Source organism: Scyliorhinus torazame, chromosome 2 (genome assembly GCF_047496885.1).
Source record: "Scyliorhinus torazame isolate Kashiwa2021f chromosome 2, sScyTor2.1, whole genome shotgun sequence".
NCBI lineage: Eukaryota > Metazoa > Chordata > Chondrichthyes > Carcharhiniformes > Scyliorhinidae > Scyliorhinus > Scyliorhinus torazame.
In genome coordinates, this window is record NC_092708.1 from 67,132,430 (window position 1) to 67,160,170 (window position 27,741).

The 27,741-nt window shown below is 48.5% G+C and overlaps 2 protein-coding genes across 13 annotated transcripts in view; one reads left to right on the top strand and one right to left on the bottom strand.

Annotated features, from left to right (window-relative positions):
- Window positions 1–27,741, top strand: part of LOC140388240 (uncharacterized) — a 75,850-nt gene that overhangs the window by 36,434 nt on the left and 11,675 nt on the right. For 2 of the 10 annotated variants that reach the window (XM_072472106.1, XM_072472089.1), the window contains one exon: window positions 10,867–10,972. The exons of 5 other annotated variants lie outside the window; for them this stretch is intronic. In XM_072472106.1, the coding sequence (XP_072328207.1) occupies window positions 10,867–10,972 (106 nt within the window). Of the gene's footprint in view, window positions 1–10,866; window positions 10,973–11,528; window positions 11,831–12,193; window positions 12,265–27,741 lie in introns of those variants that run through there. 3 more of the 10 variants (XR_011934129.1, XR_011934130.1, XR_011934132.1) reach the window with 3 other exon arrangements.
- The window catches only part of LOC140388271 (histamine N-methyltransferase-like), a 69,253-nt gene continuing 44,610 nt past the window's right edge, over window positions 3,099–27,741 (bottom strand). For all 3 annotated transcript variants that reach the window (XM_072472141.1, XM_072472160.1, XM_072472150.1), the window contains 2 exons: window positions 21,769–21,862; window positions 3,099–11,794 (listed from right to left, as the gene is read on the bottom strand). In XM_072472141.1, the coding sequence (XP_072328242.1) occupies window positions 11,454–11,794; window positions 21,769–21,862 (435 nt within the window). In that variant the 3' untranslated portion in view covers window positions 3,099–11,453. The remainder of the gene's footprint in view (window positions 11,795–21,768; window positions 21,863–27,741) is intronic.

Below are 27,741 nucleotides of genomic sequence, written 5' to 3' on the forward strand. Positions count from 1 at the left end.
GCCATGCTACATGGCGCCGGCCACTTGCGGACCCGGCCCACGAAATAGTCCCTCCCTTCAGTTGGCTCGCGCCCCCCAGACCACTGCCCCACAGTGTCCCCAGCCCTTGATGAAGTCCTCCCCTGGTCGCGGATTGTCCCTCCCCCGACTCTGACAGCGCTGGACTGAGTCCGCAGCCGCCACACTACGTGTTCCCAACGGATGAGACCACACACGACTGACGCCGTCGGGAACTCGGCCGGTCAGGGGCGGAGATTCGGGGTGGGCCTCAGGCAATGTCCTCAGACCACAAGTGATCCCCGCTGTCAGGAGGTCGGCCCATCGGGGGCGGGGCATCGGGGAGGGCCTTTATGTGACGTCCTGAGGCCATCCCAACTGCATGCGGCGTAATCACCGATGATGCCGTTTTGGAGGAGGCAGAGCATGCAAAAACAGGCACCGTCCCCGATTTCAACATCAAAAGGGATTCTTCACCCAATCGCCGAATGCGATTTCAGCGTCAGCAATCAGAGAATCCCGCCATAAGTGTTGATACCGCGGCAGGATTCATAAAGTTCCTTGACAGCAAAACCGACGCCGCAACTGGACTGATTCAGCGACAGGGTAAAGGGCTAATCGATTCCAATGAGAAATGGTGCCAGATTCGTCGGGTTCCCGATTGACACTCAGGAAGCTGGCAAACTGCAGCCGCATATACACACTTCACTCCCCACACACACTCAACCCAGGCAACTGTTGGCAGCAAGGAGAGCAGCCCCAAGATTTACGGATGCCGAGCTCGAGACCTTCTTGGACGCCATGTAGAGACGGGTGACCATGTACCCCGGCCGGGGAAGGTGGCTACCAGCCACCGTCGTTCGCAGTGCCTGGGCACAGTGGCAGTGGCCGTCAGCACCATCACCAACACCATGCGGACCGGCCTGCAGTGCTGGAAGAAACTAAACAACCTCCTCAGGGCGGCAGGGTGAGTAGACAGCACTGTGCCCCTGACACAAACCCCTGTCTCACTGTGGCAGTATGCATTAGGGGTCATGTGCGCTACACTCACATACCCATTACCCTACCGCCCGCCCACCAGGAGAGTGATAGACCCCTAACTGTGCACCACATGCCGCACCCATACCAGCCGCTATGGCCGGGTGACCCGCCACTGAACCCACCAGCTACCCACCACCTGGGCTGCATGCGTCGGATAGTCAAACATTTGCGTTTCTGTCCCCACCACACCCCTCCCAGGACAATGCTGCCCATAACTGCCAGGAGCGGGAGAAAATTGAAGGGGGACCGCCAGACCTGCGGCCTCTCACCGTGGCAGAGCAGCAGGCCCTGGATGTGGTTGGTGGACCCGAGGAAAGTGAAGTTGCTGGGGTGGTGATCGGCTTTGGGCGAGAAAGTGAGATGCCGCATAGTTGCAGTCCCCTGTGACACGTGTGTCAACCCTTCCAACACCATCCTCACCCCCACACCACAATTGCCCCTACGCCACCCTCACCACCACACCACCCTGACACCAGCCCACACCACCCTCACCCTGCACCACACAACCCTCACACCACCCCAACCAGCCTGCGGTCTAATCATGCATCTTGACTTGTGTCTTGCAAGAGCTGCTGGTGATGGGCTGGATCCTTCTGGTGTCCTCCACCCCTATCCACAGCCACAGTCACCCTGGGGTGGTCCTCAAAGATACAAGGGTCTCCCAGGATGTACCTGCCATGAACACTTGCAGAGTAGTGGGCATGCAAATGCAGCATTCTCAGGCGGTGGTCGCTCTCAATTTTTACATGCGGGATGTGGAACCCCTTTCTGTTAATAATGATGTCCCAATGCTCGCACAGGAACATGTGTGCCATCAATGGCCCCCTGGACTTTGGCTAGCCAGAGTAGGAGTAACAGGATAGACAGGATGAATGTTTGGCTTGGGAGATGGTGCAAGAGGGAGGGATTCAGATTTTTGGGACATTGGAACCAGTTCTGGAAGAGGTGGGACCATTACAAATTGGACAGTCTACACCTGGGCAGGTCTGGAACTGATGTCCTAGGAGGGTTGTTTGCTTGCGCTGTTAGGAGGATTTAAACTAACGTGGCAGGGGGGGTGGGAACCAATGCAGGAAGTCAAAGGGTAGTAAAGAGGGGATCGGAACAAAAGCTAGTAAGGAGAAAAGTGGAAGGCAGAGAAACAGATTGAGCTGCCTAGTATGGCAGGGGGGTGGGACCCAGACCAGTAGGTCAGTGGGAGAAATAACTGAGGGAGAGCTACAGACTAAGGCCAGTAAGATTAAGAGGAAGAGCAGGCAGGGAGTGGTTGGTCAACGCAGCAGGGCTGGTGGGCTGAAGTGCATTTGTTTCAATGTGAGGGGCATTTCAGGTAAGACAGATGAACTTAGAGCTTGGATTAGTACGTGGAATTATGGTGTTGTTGCTATTACAGAAACTTGGTTGGAAGAGGGACAGGATTGGCAACCAAACATTCCAGGATTTAGATGCTTCAGGCAGGATAGAGGGGGATGCAAAGGGGTGGGGGAGCTGCATTATTGATTCAGGAGAATATCACAGCTGTGCTGAGGGAGGACACCTTGGAGGGTTCAGGCAGCAAGGCAATCTGGGTAGAGCTCAGGAATAGGAAGGGTGCTGTCACAATATTGGGGGTTTACTACATACCCCCTAACAGCCAGGGGGAGATAGAGGAGCAGGTATGCAGACAGATCTTGGAAAGATTCATAAACAATAGGGTTGTTATGGTAGGTGATTTTAACTTCCCCTATATTGACAGGGACACACTGCTAGAGGCATGGATGGAGCAGAATTTGTAAGGAGCATCCAGGAGGGTTTCTCGAGACAATGTATGAGTAGCCCAACTCGGGAAGGGGCATGTAGTGACATGCAACACTGTATACAACAAGGGGTTAATGTAAATACACTACAACTAAGTAACTACTAGAGGGAGCACCAGAGATGTATATATTAGACAAACAGGAAGTCAAGGGGAACTCTTCAAAGGAATGGCAGCTAGTGAGCAGGACACAGGCAGCCAGCTCAGATATAACATATAGTATAAGTGCTGGAGAGAGAACAAACTCACACAATAAAGCATCTACTTCAACTGTAAGACTATGAGCTTTATTCAGACACAAGAAATAATACATGGTGCCAGGAGACTTCAAAACGCTTACTAGAAGATTACACAAGATGCAGACAAAGAAAGATCGAAAACGGAAGAAAACTCATACCGGACATTCGACGTGGGGATACTTCGCTGAGTTGATGAAACACATTGGAACTCCACCGCGGCTGATGGAAAATATTTAAAGAAACGTTCAAATTATATATCGTAGCTAATGATTTGAGCAGGGCCTCAGAAGAAACTAAAATAGCACTGCTACTAGCAGGACATGAAGCTAGAGCAATCTATAACTTCTTTAATTACTTGAAAGGTGAGGACAACACCAAATTAGAAGTAATACTCAAAAAATTTGAAGATCACTGTAACACCAGTAACAATGCTGCTTTAAGGCATTCAATGCATTCAATGCACAGGGGATGAGTGATGCGAAACTCAAACAATAATTATCAAAACAGAAAGGTTTAATGCTGGAACTCACGATTGAAAATTGCACGCCCACTTAAATGGGAAATGCCCGAAAATCACAAACAAGGCTCTTAAAGGCACAAAACCAAAAATTTAAACCTCAAAAGGCACAACATTGCCTGAACTTCACAAGCACAGAAAAGTTCACGTCAGTCAACATCAGTGGTTCGACCATTCGAACACCTCGTGATGACTTGTTGGTTATTTAAACACAAGAACACTGACAACATTCACAAAGAAATTACAATATCAACATCACCACGTCAACAACAGAAAAAAAAAGTTCAACCAAATAAATTTGAACTCAAAAATGTTTTCATTAAGATTAGACTTATAAATATTAATTGGTTTTGTATAATCATTAATATCATCACAACTTGTACATATCATCATTTATCTAACTGTTTTGCACAATTTTCTGAAACAAAGTACAGAAAATATGTGAAAAGAAAAAAGGGGAGATGTAGTGATATGCAGCATTGTAGATACACAAGGGGTTAATGTAAATAAACTACAACTAAGTAACCACTAGAGGGAGCACCAGTGATGTATATAATAGACAGGCAGGAAGTCAAGAGGCACTCTTCACAGGAACGGCAGCTAGTGAGCAGGACACAGACAGGCAGCTCAGATGTAACATAGAGTATAAGTGCTGGAGAGAGAACAAACTCACAATAAAGCATCTACTTCAACTGTAAGACAATGAGCTTTATTCAGACACAAGGAATAATACAGGGTATATTCGACCTGGTACTGGGAAATGAGCCCGACCAGGATGTTCAAAGTTTCAGTTGGAGATCATTTCGGGAACAGTGATTATAATTCTGTAAGTTTTAAGCTGCTTATGGAAAAGGACAAGAGTGGTCCTCAGGTGAAGGTGTTAGATTGGGGGGAAGGCAGCCGGCGTCGGAGCAGCAGGGCGGGATTCATAATTTTGTAGACTTCTGAACCTCCGTCGTTCCAGTGAGAGCAAACCAGGTTTATCCAATGCTCTTCACAGCTAATGCCCTCCATACCAGGCAAAATTTGGTAAACTTCTTCTGTATCCTCTTCAAAGCCTCCACATCCTTCTGGTAGCGTGGCGACAAGAATTGAACACTATATTCCAAGTGTGGCCTAACCAAGGTTCTATACAGCTGCAGCATGACTTGCCAATTTTTATACTCAATTCTCCGGCCGTGAGGGCAAGTATGTCACATGCCTTCTTAGCTACCTTCTCCACCTGCGTTGCCACTTTCAGTGACCTGTGGACCTGTACACCCAGGTCCCTCTGCCTGTCAATACACTCAAGGGTTCTGCCGTTTACTGTATATTTCTCACCTGTATTCAACCTTCCAAAATGCATCACCTCACATTTGTTCAGATTAAACTCCATCTTCCATCTCTCCGCACAAGTCTCAAACCGATTTATATCCTATGGAACCTCCGACAGTCCTCATCATTATTCGCAATTAACATAAGAACTAGGGACAGGAGTAGGCCATCTGGCCCCTCGCGCCTGCTCCGCCATTTAATGAGATCATTGCTGATCTTTGTGGACTCAGCTCCACTCTCCGGCCCGTACACCATAACCCCAAATCCCTTTATTCTTTAGGAAGGCATCTATCCTTTTCTTAAAAACGTTTAAAGAAGGAGCCTCAACTGCTTCACTGGGCAAGGAATTCCAGAGATTCACAATCCTTTGGGTGAAGAAGTTCCTCCTACACTCCATCCTAAATCTACCTCCCCTTATTTTGAGGCTATGCCCCCTAGTTCTGCTTTCCCCGACGAGTGGAAACAACCTGCCCGCATCTATCCCCTTCATAATTTTATATGTATCAATAAGATCCCTCCGCATCCTTCTAAACTCCAATGAGTACAGTCCCAGTCTACTCAACCTCTCATCATAATCTGATCCCCTCAACTCTGGGATCAACCTAGTGAATCTCCTCTGCACTCTCTCCAGTGCCAATATGTCCTTTCTCAGGAAAGGAGACCTAAACTGAACACAATACTCCAGATGCGGCCTCACCAACACCCTATACAATTGCAGCATAACCTCACTAGTCTTGAACTCCATCCATCTAGCAATGAAAGACAAAACTCGATTAGCCTTCTTAATCACCTGTTGCACCTGCACACCAACTTTTTGCGACTCGTGCACCAGCACACCCAGGTCCCTCTGCACAGCAGCATGTTTTAACATCTAACCGTTTAAATAATAATCCCACCAATAATAATTTCACCAACCTTTGTGTCATCCGCAAACTTGCTAAGCGGACCAGATTCATTTTGTTCCAAATAATTTATATATACTACAAACTGCAAAAGTCCCAGCACTGCGGAACACCACTAGTCATAGCCCGCTGTTCAGAAAAGCATCCTTCCACTGCTACCCTCTATTTTCTATGACTGAGGCAGGTCGATATCCATTTTGCCAGCTCACCTCAGGTGCCATGTGACTTCACCTTCTGTACCAGTCTGCCATGAGGGACCTTGTCCAAGGCCTTACTGAAGTCCATGTAGACAACATCCACTGCCTTTCCTTCGTTAATCACCTTTGTTACTCTCTTGAAAAACTCGATCAAGTTAGTGAGACACAACCTCCCTTTCACAAAACCATGCTGTCTCTCGTTAATACATCATTTTGCTTCCAAATGGGAGTAAATCCTATCTCGAAGAACCCTCTCCAATAATTTCCCTGCCACTGACGTAAGTCTCACCTGCCTGTAATTTCCTAGATTAATCTTGCTACTCTTCTTGAACAAACGAACAACATGAGCTATTCTCCAGTCTTCTGCGACCTGACCTGTAGCCAGTGAGGATATAAAGATTTCTGTCAACGTCTCAGCAATTTTCTCCCTTGCCTCCCTCAGCATTCTGGGGGAGATCCCATCAGGCCCTGGGAACCTATCTACTTCAATATTTTTCAAGATGCCCAACACCTCCTCCTTTTTGATTTCAATGTGACCCAGACTACCTGCACACCCTTCCCCAGACGCTTCATCCACCAAGTCCTTCTCTTTGGTGAATACTGACGAAAAGTATTCATTCAGTATCTTACCAATTTCATCTGGTTCCACGCATAGATTCTCTCCCCTGTCTTTAAGTGGACCAACCCTTTCTCTGGCTGCCCTCTTGTTCTTTCTATATGTGTGAAAGCCTTCGATTTTGCTCAATCCTGTTTGCCTTTGACTTTTTGTGACCTCTTTTAGCCCTCCTGATTCCTTGCTTAGGTTCCTTCCTACTTCCCTTATATTCCTCATGGACTTCATCTGTTCCCAGCATTCTAGCCCATACAAATGCTTCCTTTTTCTTTTGGACTGGACTTACAATATCAAAGAACAAAGAACAAAGAAAAGTACAGCACAGGAACAGGCCCTTTGGCCCTCCAAGCCTACGCCGACCATGCTGCCCGTCTAAACTAAAATCTTCTACACTTCCTGCGTCCGTATCCCTCCACTCCCATCCTATTCATGTATTTGTCAAGATGCCCCTTAAATGTCACTGTCATCCCTGCTTCCACCACCTCCTCCAGCAGCGCGTTCCAGGCACCCACTACCCTCTGTGTAAAAAACCTGCCTCGTAAATCTCCTCTAAATCTTGCCCCTCTCACCTTAAACCTATGCCTCCTCGTAATTGACCCCTCTACCCTGGAAAAATGCCTCTGACTATCCACTCTGTCTATGCCCCTCATAATTTTGTAGACCTCTATCAGGTCACCCCTCAACCTCCGTCATTCCAGTGAGAACAAACCGAGTTTATTCAACCACTCCTCATAGCTAATGCCCTCCATACCATATAACATCCTGGTAAATTTCTTCTGCACCCTCTCTAAAGCCTCAACATCCTTCTGGTAGTGCGGCGTCGAGAATTGAATACTCCAAGTGTGGCCTAACTAAGGTACTTTACAGCTGCAACATGACTTGCCAATTCTTAGACTCAATGCCCCGGCCAATGAAGGCAAGCATGCCATATGCCTTCGTGACTACCTTCTCCACCTGTGTTGCACCTTTCAGTGACGTGGACCTGTACACCTAGATCTCTCTGACTTTCAATACTCTTGAGGGTTCTACCATTCACTGTGTATTCCCTCTCTGCATTAGACCTTCCCAAATGCATGACCTCACATTTGTCCGGATTAAACTCCATCTGCCATCTCTCCACCCAAGTCTCCAAACAATCTAAATCCTGCGTATCCTCTGATAGTCCTCATCGCTATCCGCAATTCCACCAATCTTTGTGTCGTCTGCAAACTTACTAATCAGACCAGTTACATTTTCCTCCAAATCATTTATATATACTACAAACAGCAAAGGTCCCAGCACTGATCCCTGCAGAACACCACTAGTCACAGCACTGCAATTAGAAAAGCACCCTTCCATTGCTACTCTCTGCCTTCTATGTCTGAGCCAGTTCTGTATCCATCTTGCCAGCTCACCCCGATCCCGTGTGACTTCACCTTTTGTACCAGTCTGCCATGACGGACCTTGTCAAAGGCCTTACTGAAATCCATATAGACAACATCCACTGCCCTACTTGCAACAATCATCTTTGTGACCTCTTCGAAAAGCTCGATCAAGTTAGTGAGACACGACATCCCCTTCACAAAACCGTGCTGCCCCTCGCTAATACTGCTGCCTCTTGCTAATACATATCCCTCGTTATCCAAGGTTCCCAAAACTAGCCATACTTATCCTTCTTTCTCACAGGAACATGCTGGTCCTGAATTCCTATCAACTGACATTTGAAAGCCTCCCACATGCCAGATATTGATTTACCCTGAAACATCCGACCCCAATCTAGGTTCTTCAGTTCCTGACGAATATTGTTATAATCTCTGTAAGTACCTTAAAACTTATTGAATTATGGTCACTGTTCCCAAAATGCTTTCCTACTGAAATTTCAACCACCTGGCCGGGCTCATTCCCCAATACCAGATCCAGTACAGCCCCTTCCCCAGTTAGACTATCTACATATTGTTTCAAGAAACCCCCCTGAAGGTTCCTTACAACCTCTGCCCAATCCTAGTCCCTAGCATGGAATGAGTTGATTTGATTTATTATTGTCACATGTATTAGTATACAGTGAAAAATATTGTTTGTTGAATGCTATACAAACAATGCATACCGTACATAGGGAAGGAAGGTGAGACTGCAGAATATAATGTTACAGTTATAGCAAGGTGTAGAGAAAAGATTAACTTAATACGAGGTAGGTCCATTCAAAAGTCTGATGGAAGTAGGGAAGAAGCTGGGGCGTCATTCTCCGCCGGCGGGAGTCTCCGTTCTGCCGGCACCCGGGGGTTTCCCGACGGCGTGGGGGTGCCCCACAATGGGAAACCCCATTGACTGGCCGGTGTTACGGAGACTCCCGCCGGCCGGTCGGCGCAGAAATGTGGCGGGGCGGGTAGGAGAATTTCGCCCCTGTTCTTGAGTCGGTTGGTATGTGACCTCAAACTTTGGTATCTTTTTCCTGACGGAAGAAGGTGTAAGAGAGTATGTCCGGGGTGCGTGGGGTCCTTAATTATGCTGGCTGCCTTTCTGAGGCAGCGGGAATTATAGATAGAGTCAATGGATGGGAGGCTGGTTTGCGTGATGGACTGGGCTACATTCGCAACCTTTTGTAGTTTCCTGCGGTCTTGGGCAGAGCAGGCTCCATTCCAAGCTGTGATACAACCAGAAAGAATGCTTTCTATAGTGCATCTGTCGAAGCTGGTGAGGATCATAGCTGACATGCCAAATTTCCTTAGTCTTCTGAGAAATTAGAGTCTTTGGTGGGCTTTCTTAACTATAGTGTTGGCATGGGGGGACCAGAACAGACTGTTGTTGGTGATCTGGACACTAAAAACTTGAAGCTCTCGACCCTTTCTACTTCGTTCCCATTGATGTAGACAGGGGCATGTTCTCCACTGCGCTTCCTGAAGTCGATGACAATCTCCTTTTTTTTGTTGACATTGAGGGAGAGATTATTGTCGTCGCACCAGTTCACCAAATTCTCTATCTCATTCCTGTACTCTGTGCCACCAGCAAATTTGAAAATTGAGTTGGAGGGGAATTTGGCCACACAGTCATTGGTGTATAAGGAGTATAGTAGGTGGCTGAGGAGACAGCCTTGTGGGGCACCGGTGTTGAGGATGATCATGGAGGAGGTGTTGTTGCCTATCTTTACTGATTGTAGTCTGTGGGTTAGAAAGTTCAGGATCCAGTCGCAGAGGGAGGAGCCGTGGCCAAGCCCACGGAGTTTGGAGATAAGTTTCGTAGGAATGGTGGTGTTAAAGGCTGAGCTGTAGTCGATAAATAAGAGTCTGACATAGGTGTCTTTGTTATCTAGCCCCAGTCAATTTAGGGGAATTTGAAATCACCCACCAGTACAGCTGTAATATTCTCCCTCACCAGTAGTGCAACTCCCCCACCCCTTTTACATCCCCCTCTATCCCACCTGAAACATCTAAATCCTGGAATGTTTAGCAGCCAATCCTGTCCCTCCCTCAACCAAGTGTCTGTCATGGCAACTACATCATAGTTCCAAGTACCAATCCAAGCTCTAAGTGTGCAGTTCGGGTTGCCACACCATAGGAAGGAAGTAATTATACTAGAGGATGTTGCTGGGCTGAGCTGTAGTCGATAAATAAGAGTCTGACATCGGTGTCTTTGTTATCTAGGTCAATATAGCCCCAGTCAATATAGGGGAAGTTGAAAGAGAGTCTGGATAAGCTGGGGTTGTTCTCCTTGGAACAGAGAAGGCTGAGGGTGGACCTGATTGAGGTATATAAAATTGTGAGAGGCATAGATCAGATTGATAGGAAGGAACTTTTCCCCATAGTGGGGAGGTCACTAACCAGGGGGAATAGATTTAAGGAGATTGACAGGAGATGTGAAGAAAAACCTTTTCGCGTAGAGGGCGGTGAGAATCTGGAACTCACTGCCTGAAAGGGTGTTAGAGGCATGAACCCTCACAACATTTAAGAAGTATTTAGAAGAGCATTTGAAATGCCACAGCATACAAATCTCTGGGCCAAGTGCTGGTAAATGGGACGAGAGTTAATAGGTGCTTGATGGCAGGTGTGGATATGATTGACCATAGGGCTTGTTTCCGTGCTGTGACTCTATGGCTCTATGACATCTTCAGTCTCTCCCAATGATTCTGTAAGTAGGGTTATATGGTTTACTTAAGCCCTTTAGTTGCTTATTAAAACAAACAACAACCAAGCAACATGTGCCAGAATGTTAGAAATTGGTCGATGACTTTCCCATTCTTTCAACCCCTCTACAATATCCCTTGTTTCACCTACTCAGGAGAACAAAAAGATGCTTTAACTCAGTGTATGTTGATCACACAAACAATGGAGTACATGGACAACGGCAACACAAATCCTGTCACCCTTCTCTTTCTCCATAGAGAGTAAGTGCATTCCAAGCTTAGATACAACTAGATTTTGATTGCCAGCAAATTTATTCTCGACCAACTTAAAAAACCTACACAAAGTGCCCCGTGCCTGTTTCAATTATTGATGCTTTCATCAGAAGTATCACTGAGTAATTTAACCTCTACCTTAAAATCAAACTGGTAATAAAGTGTAAATTCCAGAAGTAAAATGAGAGCAAACAAATGTCAAATTATCCATCACGCTCGCAACAATTCCCACGGAGAGTGGGACCAGAGGATTTATGCCAATGTGATATTTTTTTAAAAGCTCCAGTGCTCCATACATGAAATTTAATTTTTAACCTTATGAAGGATTATTTACTGAATTTGCGAGTAATTTAGCGGAGTTATTCAAAGCAAAATTGTTTGATCTTAACACCAATAAATCTGGAGCAAGGTTCATTAAAAAAACTTTCAGTGAAGTTACTTGCTCAATGATTGACTGAAAGAAATCAGATCAACATTCAACTATTACTGCATGCAAATTATTGTTGAAAATAATTTTCCCATTTTCCTCTCTTGAACACTGAAGTTGGCGTAGGTAATGAAGAACTTCATCCTTCAGATCTGCTGGGGCAGTTTTACTGAAATGCACTATTTGTGTGAGGAAATCCAACAAACGCTCCCCATTTTCATTCCTTTCAATGAAACACTCTGTGATATCCATGTCAGAGGAAAGTTTATAGATCTGATACTTCATCCTCATTTCCTCAAGCGTCTTGTAGATTTCAGAAAAAAGATGATTGTTTGGAAGCCGAGATATAACTTTCTCCCAAAGTGAATGAAATCCACTGTCATCTGTTAATAAAATTTGAACAATGTTTGTCAAAAATACTTACTTAATGAAAATATTGCTTTTCTCTGTAAATTATTTCTTCATGCCTTGATAGTATTTTACAAACTATAAATGTTTTTTGGAAAAGACCCCCTGGTGTAGCGAATGTATCGCATGTTAGCTGAAGAGCTTAAGTGCATAATGGTTATAATACATTAGGAGAGTTTTAGCCAAGTGGTGTTTGTTTGAATATCATTGATTTAGATTTTCCTTTTGAGTTAAAAAGGAGGGCACAGCTGTTTTGTTTTTCCAATCTCAAATATTGCAGAATCATAGGAAGTTGTAGCAGAGAAAATAAGCTATTCAAACCATCACCTTTTTCTCCCCATGCTCAACTTTATCCTGTTCATTCCTGCACGCAGGTGGGGAAGTCTGAGTCAGACCTTCTTGGCATTATGTCTGACTTCACAAGAAGGTTGCAAGGTCATGGGAAGTAAGTAGTAGAAGCTCCACCAACTGAACTCACTACCTGGTTGATTAGAGATCAGGGCTTGGATTCTCCGTTCTGGAGCCTAAATGTTCCCGCCAGTGGAGAACCGCTACTGATCACCGCTAATGCTAGGAGCAGGGCACAGAACACAAGTCTCTCCCCTTGACCATGCTAATTTATGCATGGGAGAGAGCTTGCCAGTTCCGTTGTAATGGCAGCCCGATACCAATGACTGGCGGCGGCCCTCCAACCCCCCTCAACTGACAAGTAGGGGCATTCTCCACCTCCCACCCCCCATTATAGAAATAACAAGTCAGCACCACTCCCCCCCGCCTGCCCCCACAGCAGACACTCTGCTGAGAAAAAGAGGAAATTAAAGCATTTGAAATAATAAAAATAAAATAATCTTTATTATCATCACAAGTAGGCTGACATTAACACTGCAATGAAGTTACTGTGAAAAGTCCCTCGTCATCACATTCCGGCACCTGTTCGGATACACAGAGTGAGAATTCAGAATGTCCAATTCACCTAACAGCACGTCTTTCGGGACATGGAAACCGGAGCACCCGGAGGAAACCCACGCAGACACAGGGAGAACGTGCAGACTCTGCACAGACAGTGACCCAAGCCGGGAATCGAACCCGGGTCCCAGGCACTGTGAAGCAACAATGCTAACCACTGTGCGACTGTACCGGCCTCCTTTTGATGTGGTGAGGAGCTGTTACTAATAGCAAGAGTGGTTATAAATCTTGTGGGTCGCATCAAAGCAGGGTAATAGAGATGCATTCAAACATGAATGGAAAGATAAGTAAACAAACCTCTGAACCATCTGTGTCTGGACCAATAAAACTGTGAATCACAGGCTGGCACAATGTATTGCCGTGTGAAGATGGAAGATTTGCCTTTCAAAGGCTGTCAAGCGATTTGAAGCCCTTTGCAGTGTATTTGGCTTTTGAAGAATTCTCTGACACTTATAACAGCTAAACACATTTGGCTGAGGCAGCAGATGTTAGGAAAGGGTAAGTGAAAGCTCTTTAGCTTTCAGACAGAGGTGTATGTGGGTCTCTGATGGACATCTCTGATGGGCATTTCTGAGAGGGGGTCACTGCTAGAGGTATCTATTGGGGGTTTCTAATGGGGGTCTCTAACTCAGGGTCTGATGGGGAGCCTGATGGTGGTCTCAAATGGAGATCTGCGATGGGGCTGTCAAATGGGAGATTCCGGTAAGGGGTCCGTGATGGAGGAGTCTAATAGGGGTCTGATAGGGGGGTTTGGAGGGGTCGAGCCACTCTCATGCATGCGTGAGGGTGAGGGTGACCCATTATTCCTGTGGTGGGGAGAAGGATGCCCCTATTTGTCAGTGGTGGGGGTGAAATTTAGCGTTTTGGGTGAGGAGACCTTCTGATGGACTTTGGGGACATCTCAGATATATACTGACCCGCTGGCCCACCTTGCGTTCCACCACATCTGAGCCAAGCTTGGGCAAATTTTCACCAAAGCCCACGAGGAGGGTTTCCCACAAGACAGTGGCAATCCGGCAATCACTTGGAGTTTCAGCGGGAGTGGAGTGCGGGGGCTGCTGGTGGGTGAGTATTGAAGTTTAAAATAACTTACCTTGCAGGAGCATCTCTTGGAGTTTCAGCGGGAGCGGAGTGCGGGGGCTGCTGGTGGGTGAGTATTTAAGTAAACACTTACCTGGTCCCGTTTCTGTTCCTCTTTGCTGTTGTATTTTTTTTTTAAATTATTTTTTAAGGAGGGAACAGGAAGTTCGACCCGCGGACTTCTGGGAAGCGGCGTGCAGGGGTTGCCGGTAGGTGAGTATTTAGGTTTAAAATAACTTACCTTGCAGGGGCAATCACTTGGAGTTTCAGCGGGAGTGGAGTGCAGGGGCTGCTGGTGGGTGAGTATTGAAGTTTAAAATAACTTACCTTGCAGGACCATCTCTTGGAGTTTCAGCGGGAGCGGAGTGCGGGGGCTGCTGGTGGGTGAGTATTTAAGTAAACACTTACCTAGTCCCGTTTCTGTTCCTCTTTGCTGTTGTATTTTATTTTTAAGGCGGGAACAGGAGGTTCGACCCGCGGACTTCTGGGAAGTCCCTCACCAATAAATTCTAGTGGAGAGGAAACCCGAGACACTACACGTGTAGTGTCTCCCACCCGCCCTCCTCCTCTAACCTAATAATAAAACCCATTGGTGTGAGGTAAGTACCATATTGTATTATTATTATTATTTTTTTTTTTAAATTTAGTTGTTAGCCAGATCTTGGTTGAAAGTTAGAGGGATGGCAGGGAAGGGAGTGCAATGTTCCTCCTGCAGGATGTTTGAGGTGAGGGATGCCGTTAGTGTCCCTGCTGATTTTACCTGCAGGAAGTGCTGCCATCTCCAGCTCCTCCAAGACCGAGTTAGGGAACTGGAGCTGGAGTTGGAAGAACTTCGGATCATTCGGGAGGCAGAGGGGGTCATAGATAGCAGCTTCAGGGAATTAGTTACACCAAAGATTGGAGATAGATGGGTAACTGTAAGAGGGGCTGGGAAAAAGCAGTCAGTGCAGGGATCCCCTGCGGTCATTCCCCTGAGAAACAAGTATACCGCTTTGGATACTAGTGGAGGGGATGACTTATCAGGGGTAAGCCATGGGGTACGGGCCTCTGGCATGGAGTCTGTCCCTGTTGCTCAGAAGGGAAGGGGGGAGAGGAGCAGAGCATTAGTAATTGGGGACTCGATAGTCAGGGGCACAGATAGGAGATTTTGTGGGAGCGTGAGAGACTCACATTTGGTATGTTGCCTCCCAGGTGCAAGGGTACGTGATGTCTCGGATCGTGTTTTCCGGGTCCTTAAGGGGGAGGGGGAGCAGCCCCAAGTCGTGGTCCACATTGGCACTAACGACATAGGTAGGAAAGGGGACAAGGATGTCAGGCAGGCTTTCAGGGAGCTACGATGGAAGCTCAGAACTAGAACAAAGAGAGTTGTTATCTCTGGGTTGTTGCCCGTGCCACGTGATAATGAGATGAGGAATAGGGAGAGAGAGCAATTAAGCACGTGGCTACAGGGATGGTGCAGGCGGGAGGGATTCAGATTTCTGGATAACTAGGGCTCTTTCTGGGGAAGGTGGGACCTCTACAGACAGGATGGTCTACATCTGAACCTGAGGGGCACAAATATCCTGGGGGGGAGATTTGTTAGTGCTCTTTGGGGGGGTTTAAACTAATGCAGCAGGGGCATGGGAACCTGGATTGTAGTTTTAGGGTACGGGAGAATGAGAGTATAGAGGCCAGGAGCACAGATTTGACGTCGCAGGAGGGGGCCAGTGTTCAGGTAGGTGGTTTGAAGTGTGGATACTTCAATGCCAGGAGTATACGAAATAAGGTAGGGGAACTGGCAGCATGGGTTGGTACCTGGGACTTCGATGTTGTGGCCATTTCGGAGACATGGATAGAGCAGGGACAGGAATGGATGTTGCAGGTTCCGGGGTTTAGGTGCTTTAGTAAGCTCAGAGAAGGAGGCAAAAGAGGGGGAGGTGTGGCGCTGCTAGTCAAGAGCAGTATTACGGTGGCGGAGAGGATGCTAGATGGGGACTCATCTTCCGAGGTAGTATGGGCTGAGGTTAGAAACAGGAAAGGAGAGGTCACCCTGTTGGGAGTTTTCTATAGGCCTCCAAATAGTTCTAGGGATGTAGAGGAAAGGATGGCGAGGATGATCCTGGATAAGAGTGAAAGTAACAGGGTAGTTATTATGGGAGACTTTAACTTTCCAAATATTGACTGGAAAAGATATAGTTTGAGTACATTAGATGGGTCATTTTTTTGTACAGTGTGTGCAGGAGGGTTTCCTGACACAATATGTTGACAGGCCAACAAGAGGCGAGGCTACGTTGGATTTGGTTTTGGGCAATGAACCAGGCCAGGTGTTGGATTTGGAGGTAGGAGCGCACTTTGGGGACAGTGACCACAATTCGGTGATGTTTACATGAGTGATGGAAAGGGATAAGTATACACCACAGGGCAAGAGTTATAGCTGGGGGAAGGGCAATTATGATGCCGTTAGACGTGACTTGGGGGGGATAGGTTGGAGAAGTAGGCTGCAAGTGTTGGGCACACTGGATAAGTGGAGCTTGTTCAAGGATCAGCTACTGCGTGTTCTTGATAAGTACGTACCGGTCAGACAGGGAGGAAGGCGTCGAGCGAGGGAACCGTGGTTTACCAAAGAAGTGGAATCTCTTGTTAAGAGGAAGAAGGAGGCCTATGTGAAGATGAGGTGTGAAGTTTCAGTTGGGGCGATGGATAGTTACAAGGTAGCGAGGAAGGATCTAAAGAGAGAGCTAAGACGAGCAAGGAGGGGACATGAGAAGTATTTGGCAGGTAGGATCAAGGAAAACCCAAAAGCTTTCTGTAGGTATGTCAGGAATAAGCGAATGACTAGGGTAAGAGTAGGACCAGTCAAGGACAGGGATGGGAAGTTGTGTGTGGAGTCTGAAGAGATAGGCGAGATACTAAATAAATATTTTTCGTCAGTATTCACTCAGGAAAAAGATAATGTTGTGGAGGAGAATGCTGAGACCCAGGCTATTAGAATAGATGGCATTGAGGTACGTAGAGAAGAGGTTTTGGCAATTCTGGACAGGCTGAAAATAGATAAGTCCCCGGGGCCTGATGGGATTTATCCTAGGATTCTCTGGGAGGCCAGGGAAGAGATTGCTGGACCTTTGGCTTTGATTTTTATGTCATCATTGGCTACAGGAATAGTGCCAGAGGCCGGAGGATAGCAAATGTGGTCCCTTTGTTCAAAAAGGGGAGCAGAGACAACCCCGGCAACTATAGACCGGTGAGCCTCACGTCTGTAGTGGGTAAAGTCTTGGAGTGGATTATAAGAGACAAGATTTATAATCATCTAGATAGGAATAATATGATCAGGGATAGTCAGCATGGCTTTGTGAAGTGTAGGTCATGCCTCACAAACCTTATTGAGTTCTTTGAGAAGGTGACTGAACAGGTAGACGAGGGAAGAGCAGTTGATGTGGTGTATATGGATTTCAGTAAAGCGTTTGATAAGGTTCCCCACGGTAGGCTATTGCAGAAAATATGGAGGCTGGGGATTGAGGGTGATTTAGAGATGTGGATCAGAAATTGGCTAGCTGAAAGAAGACAGAGGGTGGTGGTTGATGGGAAATGTTCAGAATGGAGTTCAGTTACAAGTGGCGTACCACAAGGATCTGTTCTGGGGCCGTTGCTGTTTGTCATTTTTATCCATGACCTAGAGGAAGGCGCAGAAGGGTGGGTGAGTAAATTTGCAGACGACACTAAAGTCAGTGGTGTTGTCGACAGTGTGGAAGGATGTAGCAGGTTACAGAGGGATATAGATAAGCTGCAGAGCTGGGCTGAGAGGTGGCAAATGGAGTTTAATGTAGAGAAGTGTGAGGTGATTCACTTTAGAAGGAATAACAGGAATGCGGAATATTTGGCTAATGGTAAAGTTCTTGGAAGTGTGGATGAGCAGAGGGATCTAGGTGTCCATGTACATAGATCCCAGAAAGTTGCCATCCAGGTTGATAGGGTTGTGAAGAAGGCCTATGGAGTGTTGGCCTTTATCGGTAGAGGGATTGAGCTCCGGAGTCAGGAGGTCATGTTGCAGCTGTACAAAACTCTGGTACGGCCGCATTTGGAGTATTGCGTACAGTTCTGGTCACCGCATTATAGGAAGGACGTGGAGGCTTTGGAGCGGGTGCAGAGGAGATTTACAAGGATGTTGCCTGGTATGGAGGGAAAATCTTATGAGGAAAGGCTGATGGACTTGAGGTTGTTTTCGTTGGAGAGAAGAAGGTTAAGAGGAGACTTAATAGAGGCATACAAAATGATCAGGGGGTTAGATAGGGTGGACAGTGAGAGCCTTCTCCCGCGGATGGAAATGGCTGGCACGAGGGGACATAGCTTTAAACTGAGGGGTAATAGATATAGGACAGAGGTCAGAGGTAGGTTCTTTACGCAAAGAGTGGTGAGGCCGTGGAATGCCCTACCTGCAACAGTAGTGAACTCGCCAACATTGAGGGCATTTAAAAGTTTATTGGATAAGCATATGGATGTTAATGGCATAGTGTAGGTTAGATGGCATTTGTTTTGGTGCAAGATCGTGGGCCGAAGGGCCTGTACTGCGCTGTATCGTTCTATGTTCTATGTTCTAAGACGGGTGGATAGGGACTTGTGCCGGTTAATCAAATGGAAATGGATGCAAATCAGTGTTTTACATCCTCACATTGGCAGTGAGTGGATAGTGCACTGAGGCTTTCAGTGGGGGATTGGAGAATCGCAGCGGTTGAACACCCTGTTCTTCCAATCAGGGAGTGAGGGGCTTGGGATGTATGGGGGAGTGGAGGGGGAAGAGGGGGGGGAAGGGGTGAGGGTGTGGGGAGGGAGCAAGAGTGGCGGGATATGAGAGGTGAGGGAAGAGGAGGGGAGGAGATGGTGAGGGATGAGAGAGGGTGTGGAACAGCTTCTTCCCCACAGCTACAAGACTCCTCAACGACTCTCCCTCGGACTGATCTGTTCCCTGTAAGAACACTATTCACGACACCCTATGCTGCTCTTGCTCATGTATTTGCTTTGTTTGGCCCTTGTTCCGTACTGTAAACAATCACTATTTGTCGATGTACTGTTTGTCAATGTTCTCTGTTGATTATTCTTTTTGTCTACTATGTACGTACTGTCTACATTCCCTTGGCCGCAGAAAAACACTTTTCACTGGACTTCAGTACATGTGACAGTAAGTCAATCAATCAATCAATCAATTAGAATGACAGAGGTTGAGGGGTGACCTAACAGAGGTCTACAGATTATGAGGGGCATGAATAGAGTGGATGGCAGGCACTCTTTCCCAGGGTGAATGGATCAGTCACCAGGGGGCATTGGTTTAAGGTCTGTGGAGCAAAGTTTAGAGGAGATGTATGAGGCAGGTGTTTTTTACACAGAGTGTGCCTGGAAAGCGTTGCCAGGGGAGGTTGTGTAAGCAGATACATTAACGGCGTTCAAAAGGCATCTTGACAAATACATGGATAGGATGGGTATAGAGGGACACGGCACAAGGAAGTGCTGAGGGTTTTAGCCAAGGGTGGTATCATGACCGGTACAGGTTTGGAGGTCCGAAGGGCCTGTTCCTGTGCTGTATTGTTCTTTGTTTGTTCTTTGTACTCTTGGGAGGTCAAAAATGTTCTGTGATTGGAAACGTTTGGGAAACCCTGATCGTGTTAATTCATTAGATACAATTAAATTATTTACTTTGTTCCAGGAGATGCTCCAAGAGTTGCAATGGTTTCACACAGGGGCTGGTTTAGCACACTGGGCTAAATCACTGGCTTTTAAGGCAGGCTAGCAGCACGGTTCGATTCCCGTACCAGCCTCCCCGAACCGGTGCCGGAATGTGGCGACTAGGGGCTTTTCACAGTAACTTAATTGAAGCCTACTTGTGACAATAAGTGATTTTCATTCATTTCAAGTAACAGGCTTCATAGAACGAAACATCAGGAGGAAGATAAATTATAAATATAATAAATGTGTTCATCATGTTCACTGTGTAAGGGTCCTTCATGTTTATTTCCTTATTTGCCCTTTCTTTTAATTTTTCCATTGCATTGTTGTTTCATGGATGATTAATGGACACGTGTCTTTAAGGGAAGTGGCCTGAGCCTTTAATTTGAGCAGAGGATTTCAGCAGCAGGAGAGATCTCTGTGCTGGTTCAAACTTGAGCTGTCGACTGACCTGCACCAATGGCAGAGACTGGCTGGGTTGATTTGGCTGGTAGCCGATGAATTGGTCCAAAAGGCTGTGCTCTGACTGGTAACATGCGATGATTGATCCGATTCCACTGGAATGTTTTCAAAGTAGCGAGATTCCATTTAGGTTTCATTTTTGATTCTGCAGACTAGATGGAGTGATCTAACTTACTCTCTCCAGAAAAGATCTAACTAAATGTCCTATTTCTGCATTGTAGAAATTCTATGAGTTTCATAGAATTTACAGTGCAGAAGGAGGCCATCCGGCCCATCGAGTCTGCACCGGCTCTTGGAAAGAGTGTCCTGCTTAAGCCCACACCTCCACCCTATCCCCATAACCCAGTAACCCCAGCTAACCTTTTGGACACTAAGGGCAATTTATCATGGCCAATCTACCTAACCTGCACATCTTTGGGCTGTGGGAAGAAACCGGAGCACCCAGAGGAAACCCACGCAGACACGGTGAGAACGTGCAGACTCCGCACAGACAGTGACCCAAGTCAGGAATCGAACCTGGGACCCAGGAGCTGTGAAGCAACTGTGCTAACCACTGTGCTACCGTGCTGCCCTAAATGATTCTCAATGATTACAGAAGTCCACTGTGAGGACTGACTCTTTTTCCACCAATTCTAGGTGTTATTCACTTGAGACTGCAAAAGCCTGAAGTCAAACCATGAGCTGAAAGCAAGGTTTGATGTTGAATAAAGCGCCTGTCCAGAAAAGATATAGGTCTGAATGTGAACCTCAAGCTGAAGGCCCAGTTTGATCAGAAATAAATCTTTTCTCTAGAAAGTCTTCTCTCTGTAAGCATCATGTATTCTAACCTGTGGGGACCTGAATGAATGACTCTGCAAGGAAGGCCATTACCAGCTGTAAACCAGAGATGCTGATCAGCCAGAGTGCTGAGAAAAGCATGCTAAAGACCCACCATTTGAAGCAAAAGCTAAACTTTTGACCTTCATCCTTATTATTTTTTGCCCCTTTCCGCCCCTGTGTGTTTTGTCTGTCTTGTGTGGATGTATGTGAACATAGAACATACAGTGCAGAAGGAGGCCATTCGGCCCATCGAGTCTGCACTGACTTAAGCCCTCACTTCCACCCTATCCCCGCAACCCAATAAACCCTCCTAACCCCCTTCTGGACACGAAGGGCAATTTATCATGGCCAATCCACCTAACCTGCACGTCTTTGGACTGTGGGAGGAAACCAGAGGACCCGGAGGAAACCCACGCAGACACGGGGAGAACGTGCAGGCCGATTCCGCACAGACAGTGACCCAGCGAGGAATCGAGCCTGGGACCCTGGTGCTGCGAAGCCACAGTGCTAGCCACTTGTGCTACCATGGTGTGGGTAGAGAGCGAGACAGTTAAAGGGGGAGTTAGGTATTAGCTTGTTGTTATCTAGTTACATTTATTTCATGACAGTCCTTGGTACAAATAAGCAGGAATTGTGTTTCAACTTACAAATGGTGACTATAATTATTGGTCAGTCAAGGGCCAAAGACTTTGGGAATTTTGATAAGAATTATTTGTTCATTTTCACAGTAACTTCATTGCAGTGTTGATGTAAGCCTACTTGTGACATTAATAAAGATTATTATTATTATTAATTCACTTACGTTGTGATTCCGGGGCATGTCAGGCAGGAATTAACCACGCATTAACCCAGCGTAACAAGTACAGAATTTCAGTTTGCACAGATACCATGAGTGCTAGAATTTCAGAAACACTGGAGAATTACATACCTGCAGTGTGGATTATTAACAGCTTCCCATTCGTTTCCAGAAGACTGTGAAAGTACTTGATGGTATCATGAATACTTTCCACAAAATACAACACCTAGACCCAAAAAATGTAAACATATTCTCATATCATCTGCATCCATAATCTCAAAATTAATTGTGATTCCGCCCTCAGTGTCGAGAGACAATGGCCTTTAAATTCTGTTTGGGACCAAGGGGAAACTCTTGCAGACTTCTGATTGGAGTATGGTAAGATGTGGCAGAAGCACTTCCACCCAGGATTGCACGCTGCTTTCCGTGTTTTGTCACTGTCCTATTATTGAAAATGTGGAAAAAATTGCTCTTCTCCCAAACATCTACATCTGGGTGAGTTTTTCATGCCATGAGAATTACATTAAAAATATCCTTGTGAGGCCTCAGCAGAGAGTACGCTGTGTTCTTTGTAGCATTTGGATCCAGATCTTACATCCAAGGCAACAAATCCCATGCGGAATCACACACCAAGTCCCAAATCTCCTGAAAAGGATGAAGATTTGTAGCTTTCTTCTCCAGTGTTTCCTTTCAGGCCTGTTCCCTTTCACTGGAAAAAGGTGACAGTACTCTGATAGTCCAGCCTTCGGTCAAGATGGGAATTGCTGGGACAATACTGTAAGGGTCCTTCCTGTGTGTGTGGGTAGAGGGTGGGGCAGCTAAAGTGGGTAGTTGGTATTAGCTTGTTGTTACCCAGTTGTATTTACTGCATATTTCATGACAGTCCTTGATATAAATAAACAGTAATCGTGTTTACATTTACACACCTGGAGCGAGATTCTCCGATCCAGCGGCTAAGTGTTGATGCCGTCGTGAAACCCAGAGAGTTTTACGGCGGCGTGAACGGGCCGCTGTCAGTAGAAATTCTAACCAGCAAAAGGGGCTAGGACGGGCGCAGCGAGAAGCAGGGTGGGAGTGGCCCCTGACCGGCACCGAATAGGCGCGATGTGTCAATGACGCTGGCCCACGTTGCTAAAGGTGCACGAGCAGCGCAGAGTCCCTAGACCGCAAGATGGCCGCTGCCCACCGTGCTGCACTGAGGTTCAGGGACCACGACCTGGACACGCTGCTGGACACGGTCGAGGAGAGGAGGGTGATCCTGTGCCCCAGACGTGGACACCACCTCTCGCGGAGCACCGTCTGGCGTTTGTGGAGGGAGGTGGGCAATGCCGTCAGCGCCGTGGGGCACACCCCACGTACCGGCGACCAGTGCCGGAAGAAGATGCACGACCTTACGAGGGCAGGCAGGGTGAGTACACAGTGACGTGTCCCTGGCACCCACCGCCGCATACCACCCACACAGGTGAAATACCACCCCCCCCACCTCCCAGGGGGATGGCGCAACTCCCTACCTGATGCACATATGCTGCACCGACCCACGCCAGGTGCTTTGGCTGGGTGCCCTATGCTGCCATGCCATCATATACCCAACATCTGCGTTGCCTGCGTCGGACCGCCTAACACTGATGTTTGTGTGCCCCCCCCCCCCCCCCCGCCCAGGAGACGACTGTCCACAACCACAGGGAGCGGGAGCGATCCGGAGGGGGCCCACCCATACTGCACCCACTCACCGTCCTTGAGAAGAGGGCATTGGGCTTCGCAGGCGGAGCAGAGGACAGGGATGTTGCCAGCTATCAGGTATCAGGTCAGAGGCGAACCAGCAACTGAGACCCCCCCGCCTGACTCCCCCCCCACCCCCCATGCCCCACTGCACCCCCTCTCCCCATGCCTACTGCACCCCCATCACCCCATGCCCACTGCACCCCCGTCACCCCTTACCCACTGCACCCCCTCACCCCATGTCCACTGCATCCCCGTCACCCCATGCCCACTGCACCCCCGTCACCCCTTTCCCACTGCACGCAGTCACCCCATGCCCACTGCACCCCCGTCACCCCATGTCCACTGCACCCCTGTCACCCAATGCCCACTTCAGCCCCCTCCCCGCTGGCCGCCTGCATAATGATACGTGCTGCCTTACATCTTACAGGACCAGCCGCTGGTGGCCCCGACCCGTCTGCCGTTCCACGCCCTGTGCCAGGTCCAGTAGCCCCCAGGGACGCAGGCAATGATGGGCAGGCCAGATGCCATGGAAGCCCGTCCACTGACACGGAGACTCACGAGACAGAGACACAGAGGACGGACACCCAGGACGCCGAAAGCCAGGACACGGACACCCAGGACCCAGATGCACACGACACCAAGGACACTGACACACAGAGGACATTGACACCCAGGACACTGACACACAGAGGACACTGACACCCAGGACACTGACACATAGAGGACCGACACACAGAGGACGGCAACCCAGAGGACTGACAGAACGGACAGTGACACGCAGACAGGGGCGACTCAGGGCCCATCGGGCCAGGGGTCGATGCAGGAGACCCCGGACCTTTGCTCTGACGACGACCTTGACTTCTCAGCACTGCTGTCTGCTGCACCCTCCACCATCGCAGAGACTATCCCCTCGGTTGGGCACTTTAGTGATGAGGCTTCTGGGACACTCACTGGTGCGCACCACACAGCTGCACTGGTACAGCAGGTGGACGTAGGAGCAGCCGGGGGGGCCGGACGGTCGGAGGGCAGCCCAGCCCCAGCAACCAGCTCCTGCCCAAATGGTTCCCGGGTTCCTGGACCTACCAGACCCACCCATACACCTGATGCAGTTAGACACCCAGGGACTAGACAACGGGATGACGGCCGGCTTCCAGAAGCTGAAGACACAGGTGGAGGAGTCCATCCGTGTCCCGGAGCAGGGAGTGGTGCCGGTCATGGCTGCCTCCAAGGCCGACACCGCACAGGTGCATGCATTATCTGTGGCCCAGGACAGGGCTGCCCTCTCACAGGCAGCATGTGCCAGAGCCAGCTGGACATTGCAGGTGCGCTCCGCAGTCTGGCCGAGTCTCAGCAGGCCATGGCTCAGTCTCAGCAGGACATTGGCCCAGTCTCAGCAGGCCATCGCTGGGAGCATCGGCGGCCTTGCCCAGATGCTGGATGGCGTCGCACAAGCCCAGAGGGCAGTGGCGCAGTCCCAGACAGGGGTGGCCCATTCCTTGAGCTCCATCGCTGCTGACGCAAGTGATGTGTTGGGTGTTCTGGATCCATGGAACACATACAGGCCACCAACACTTAAACCAGTGCAACACTATTTTATTAAATTAGAAACTGTTGAACATACTTTCACTGTGGGTTAACACGATGTTAGATTAAACTAAAGACCTATGCCTGTGCGAACCAGTCTATGCACTCAGCACATGGTGAGGACCTGTGCTGTAAGCTATAAGCTCTGTCCTTGTAGGAGGCTGCATCCCGAATGAGCGGGAACTCTGATGCCCCCTGTCTTTATCGTGAATGTGCTCTAACTGGTGATTGGCTGCGGTGTTGTGTGTGTTGATTGGTCTTGCTGTGTGTCCATCAGTGTGTGTGTGTCTGCACCATGATACACTGGTGTATACCATGACATCCCCCCTTTTATAAAAGAATGTATGTGTGTGGCAATAAATAATGTATGGTGAGAATGTTCCTAACTACGTGTGGGGTGCGAAGACATATTTACAGGATGACGTACATGAGAACTAAGCTATTTACATGGGAAGGTGCCTGGTGCAGAGAAGCAGTATACAACAAGAGTAACGAGATCAACACTATATACAAACCAGGGAAACGATCAAACAAAGCAACAAAACAATTCAGAGAGTCTATAAGTCCGCAAAGTTCATAAATTAAGTCTCTGAGGTGGGCGACGAATTCTGGTTGACCGCCTCAAGGGTGGGTCGAGAGCCTCCGGTTCAGGAGCGGGCTGGACTGCGTCAGAGTCAGGGGGAGGCAGAGTGACAGGGAGCTCTGCATAGTCCGGGGCAGGGTCAGCAGGAGGGCGAGGCGACAGTGGAGGATCACATGGTGAGCGTGGAACGAGATGAAGGGCGTGTCAATTGCGGTGCAGAATAGAGCCATCCGGCAGACGAACCAGGAATGAGTGGGGGGGCCACCTGCCGAAGAACAACAGCGGTCGCAGACCAGCCCCCATCTGGAAGATGGATGCGGACGTTGTCATCTGGAGCCAGAGCAGGGAGATCAGCTGCACAGGAGTCATGAGCCGCCTTGTGCTGTGCATGAGACAGCTGCATCCGGCGAAGTACCAGGACGGGGTTGAGGTCTGGGAATTGGATGGACGGCACCGTCATCCTCAGGGTACGACCCATGAGTAACTGGGCTGGCGACAGGCCAGTGGACAGCGGGGCGGAGCGATAGGCCAGCAAGGCAAGGTGGAAATCGGACCCAGCTTCGGCAACCTTGCGTCGGAGCCGTTTGACTCTTTGTACTCCCTTCTCCGCTTTGCCGTTGGATTGGGGGTACAGGGGACTGGATGTCACATGGGCAAAATTGTACCACCTGGCAAAGTTGGACCACTCTTGGCTGGCGAAGCAGGGGCCATTGTCCGACATTACCGTGAGCGGGATGCCGTGTCGAGCAAAGGTTTCTTTACATGCACGAATGGCAGCAGACAAGGTGATGTCGTGCAACCGTATCACCTCCGGGTAATTCAAAAAGTAGTCCACGATCAGGACATAGTCTCTACCTAGCACGTGGAACAGGTTGATGCCCACCTTGGTCCATGGTGACGTGACCAACTCATGGGGCTGCAGGGTCTCACGTGGTTGGGCCGGCTGGAAGCGCTGACAAGTGGGGCAGTTGAGCACTGTGTTGGCTATGTCCTCATTAATGCCGGGCCAGTACACTGCCTCACGGGCCCGTCGGCGGCACTTTTCCACGCCAAGGTGGCCCTCGTGTAGTTGTTCTAGGACAAGTTGGCGCATGTTATGCGGGATGACAATGCGGTCCAGTTTTAGAAGAACCCCGTCTACTACCACCGGATCATCTCTGATATTATAGAACTGAAGGCATTGGCCCTTGAGCCACCCGTCCGTTAGGTGGCACATGACACGCTGTAGCAAGGGGTCAGCCACCATCTCACGGCGAATTTGGACGAGGCGTTCATCCGTGGCAGGTAGATTGGAGGCCGCAAATGCCACATAGCCGTCAACCTGGCAGACAAATCCCGCTGGGTCACATGGAGTGTTGACTGCCCTGGAGAGAGCATCAGCAATGATGAGGTCTTTGCCTAGGGTGTATACCAGCTGGAAGTCATATCGTCAGAGCTTGAGAAGAATACGCTGAAGGCAAGGCGTCATATCGTTCAAGTCTTTCTCTATTATATTGACCAGCGGGCAATGGTCAGTCTCGAAGGTGAATTGAGGAAGTCCGTAGACATAATCGTGAAACTTAACCACACCGGTCAGAAGGCCCAGGCACTCATTTTCTATCTGCATGTAGCGCTGCTCCGTGGGGGCCATTGCACGTGACGCATATGCAACGGGGGCCCATGATGAGGCCTCATCACATTGAAGGAGCACTGCCCCAATGCCGGATTGACTGGCATCGGTCGAAATGTTGGTCTCCTTTGCTGGATCAAAGAAAGCTAAGACCGGGGCCGTGGTCAGTTTTGCTTTGAGTTCTCTCCATTCGCGCTCGTGGGCAGGGAGCCATTGGAAGTCTGTCGTCTTCCTGACCAGGTTCCTGAGAGCCATGGTATGAGAGGCGTGGTTAGTGATAAATTTCCCTAAAAAATTGACCATGCCCAGAAATCGGAGGACTGCCTTCTTGTCCTCTGGTGTTTTCATAGCTGTGATGGCAGCTACCTTGTCCGCATCCGGCTGCACACCCAATTGGGAGATGTGGTCCCCGAGGAACTTGAGTTCCGTCTGACCAAAAGAACATTTGGCCCTGTTGAGGCAGAGGCCATGCTCATGTATACGTCTAAATACGCGCTGGAGGCGACTATCATGCTCCTGCAGGGTGGTGGACCAAACGATTATGTCATCGACATAGACACGAACACCTTCAATGCCTTCCATCATTTGTTCCATAATCCTATGGAAC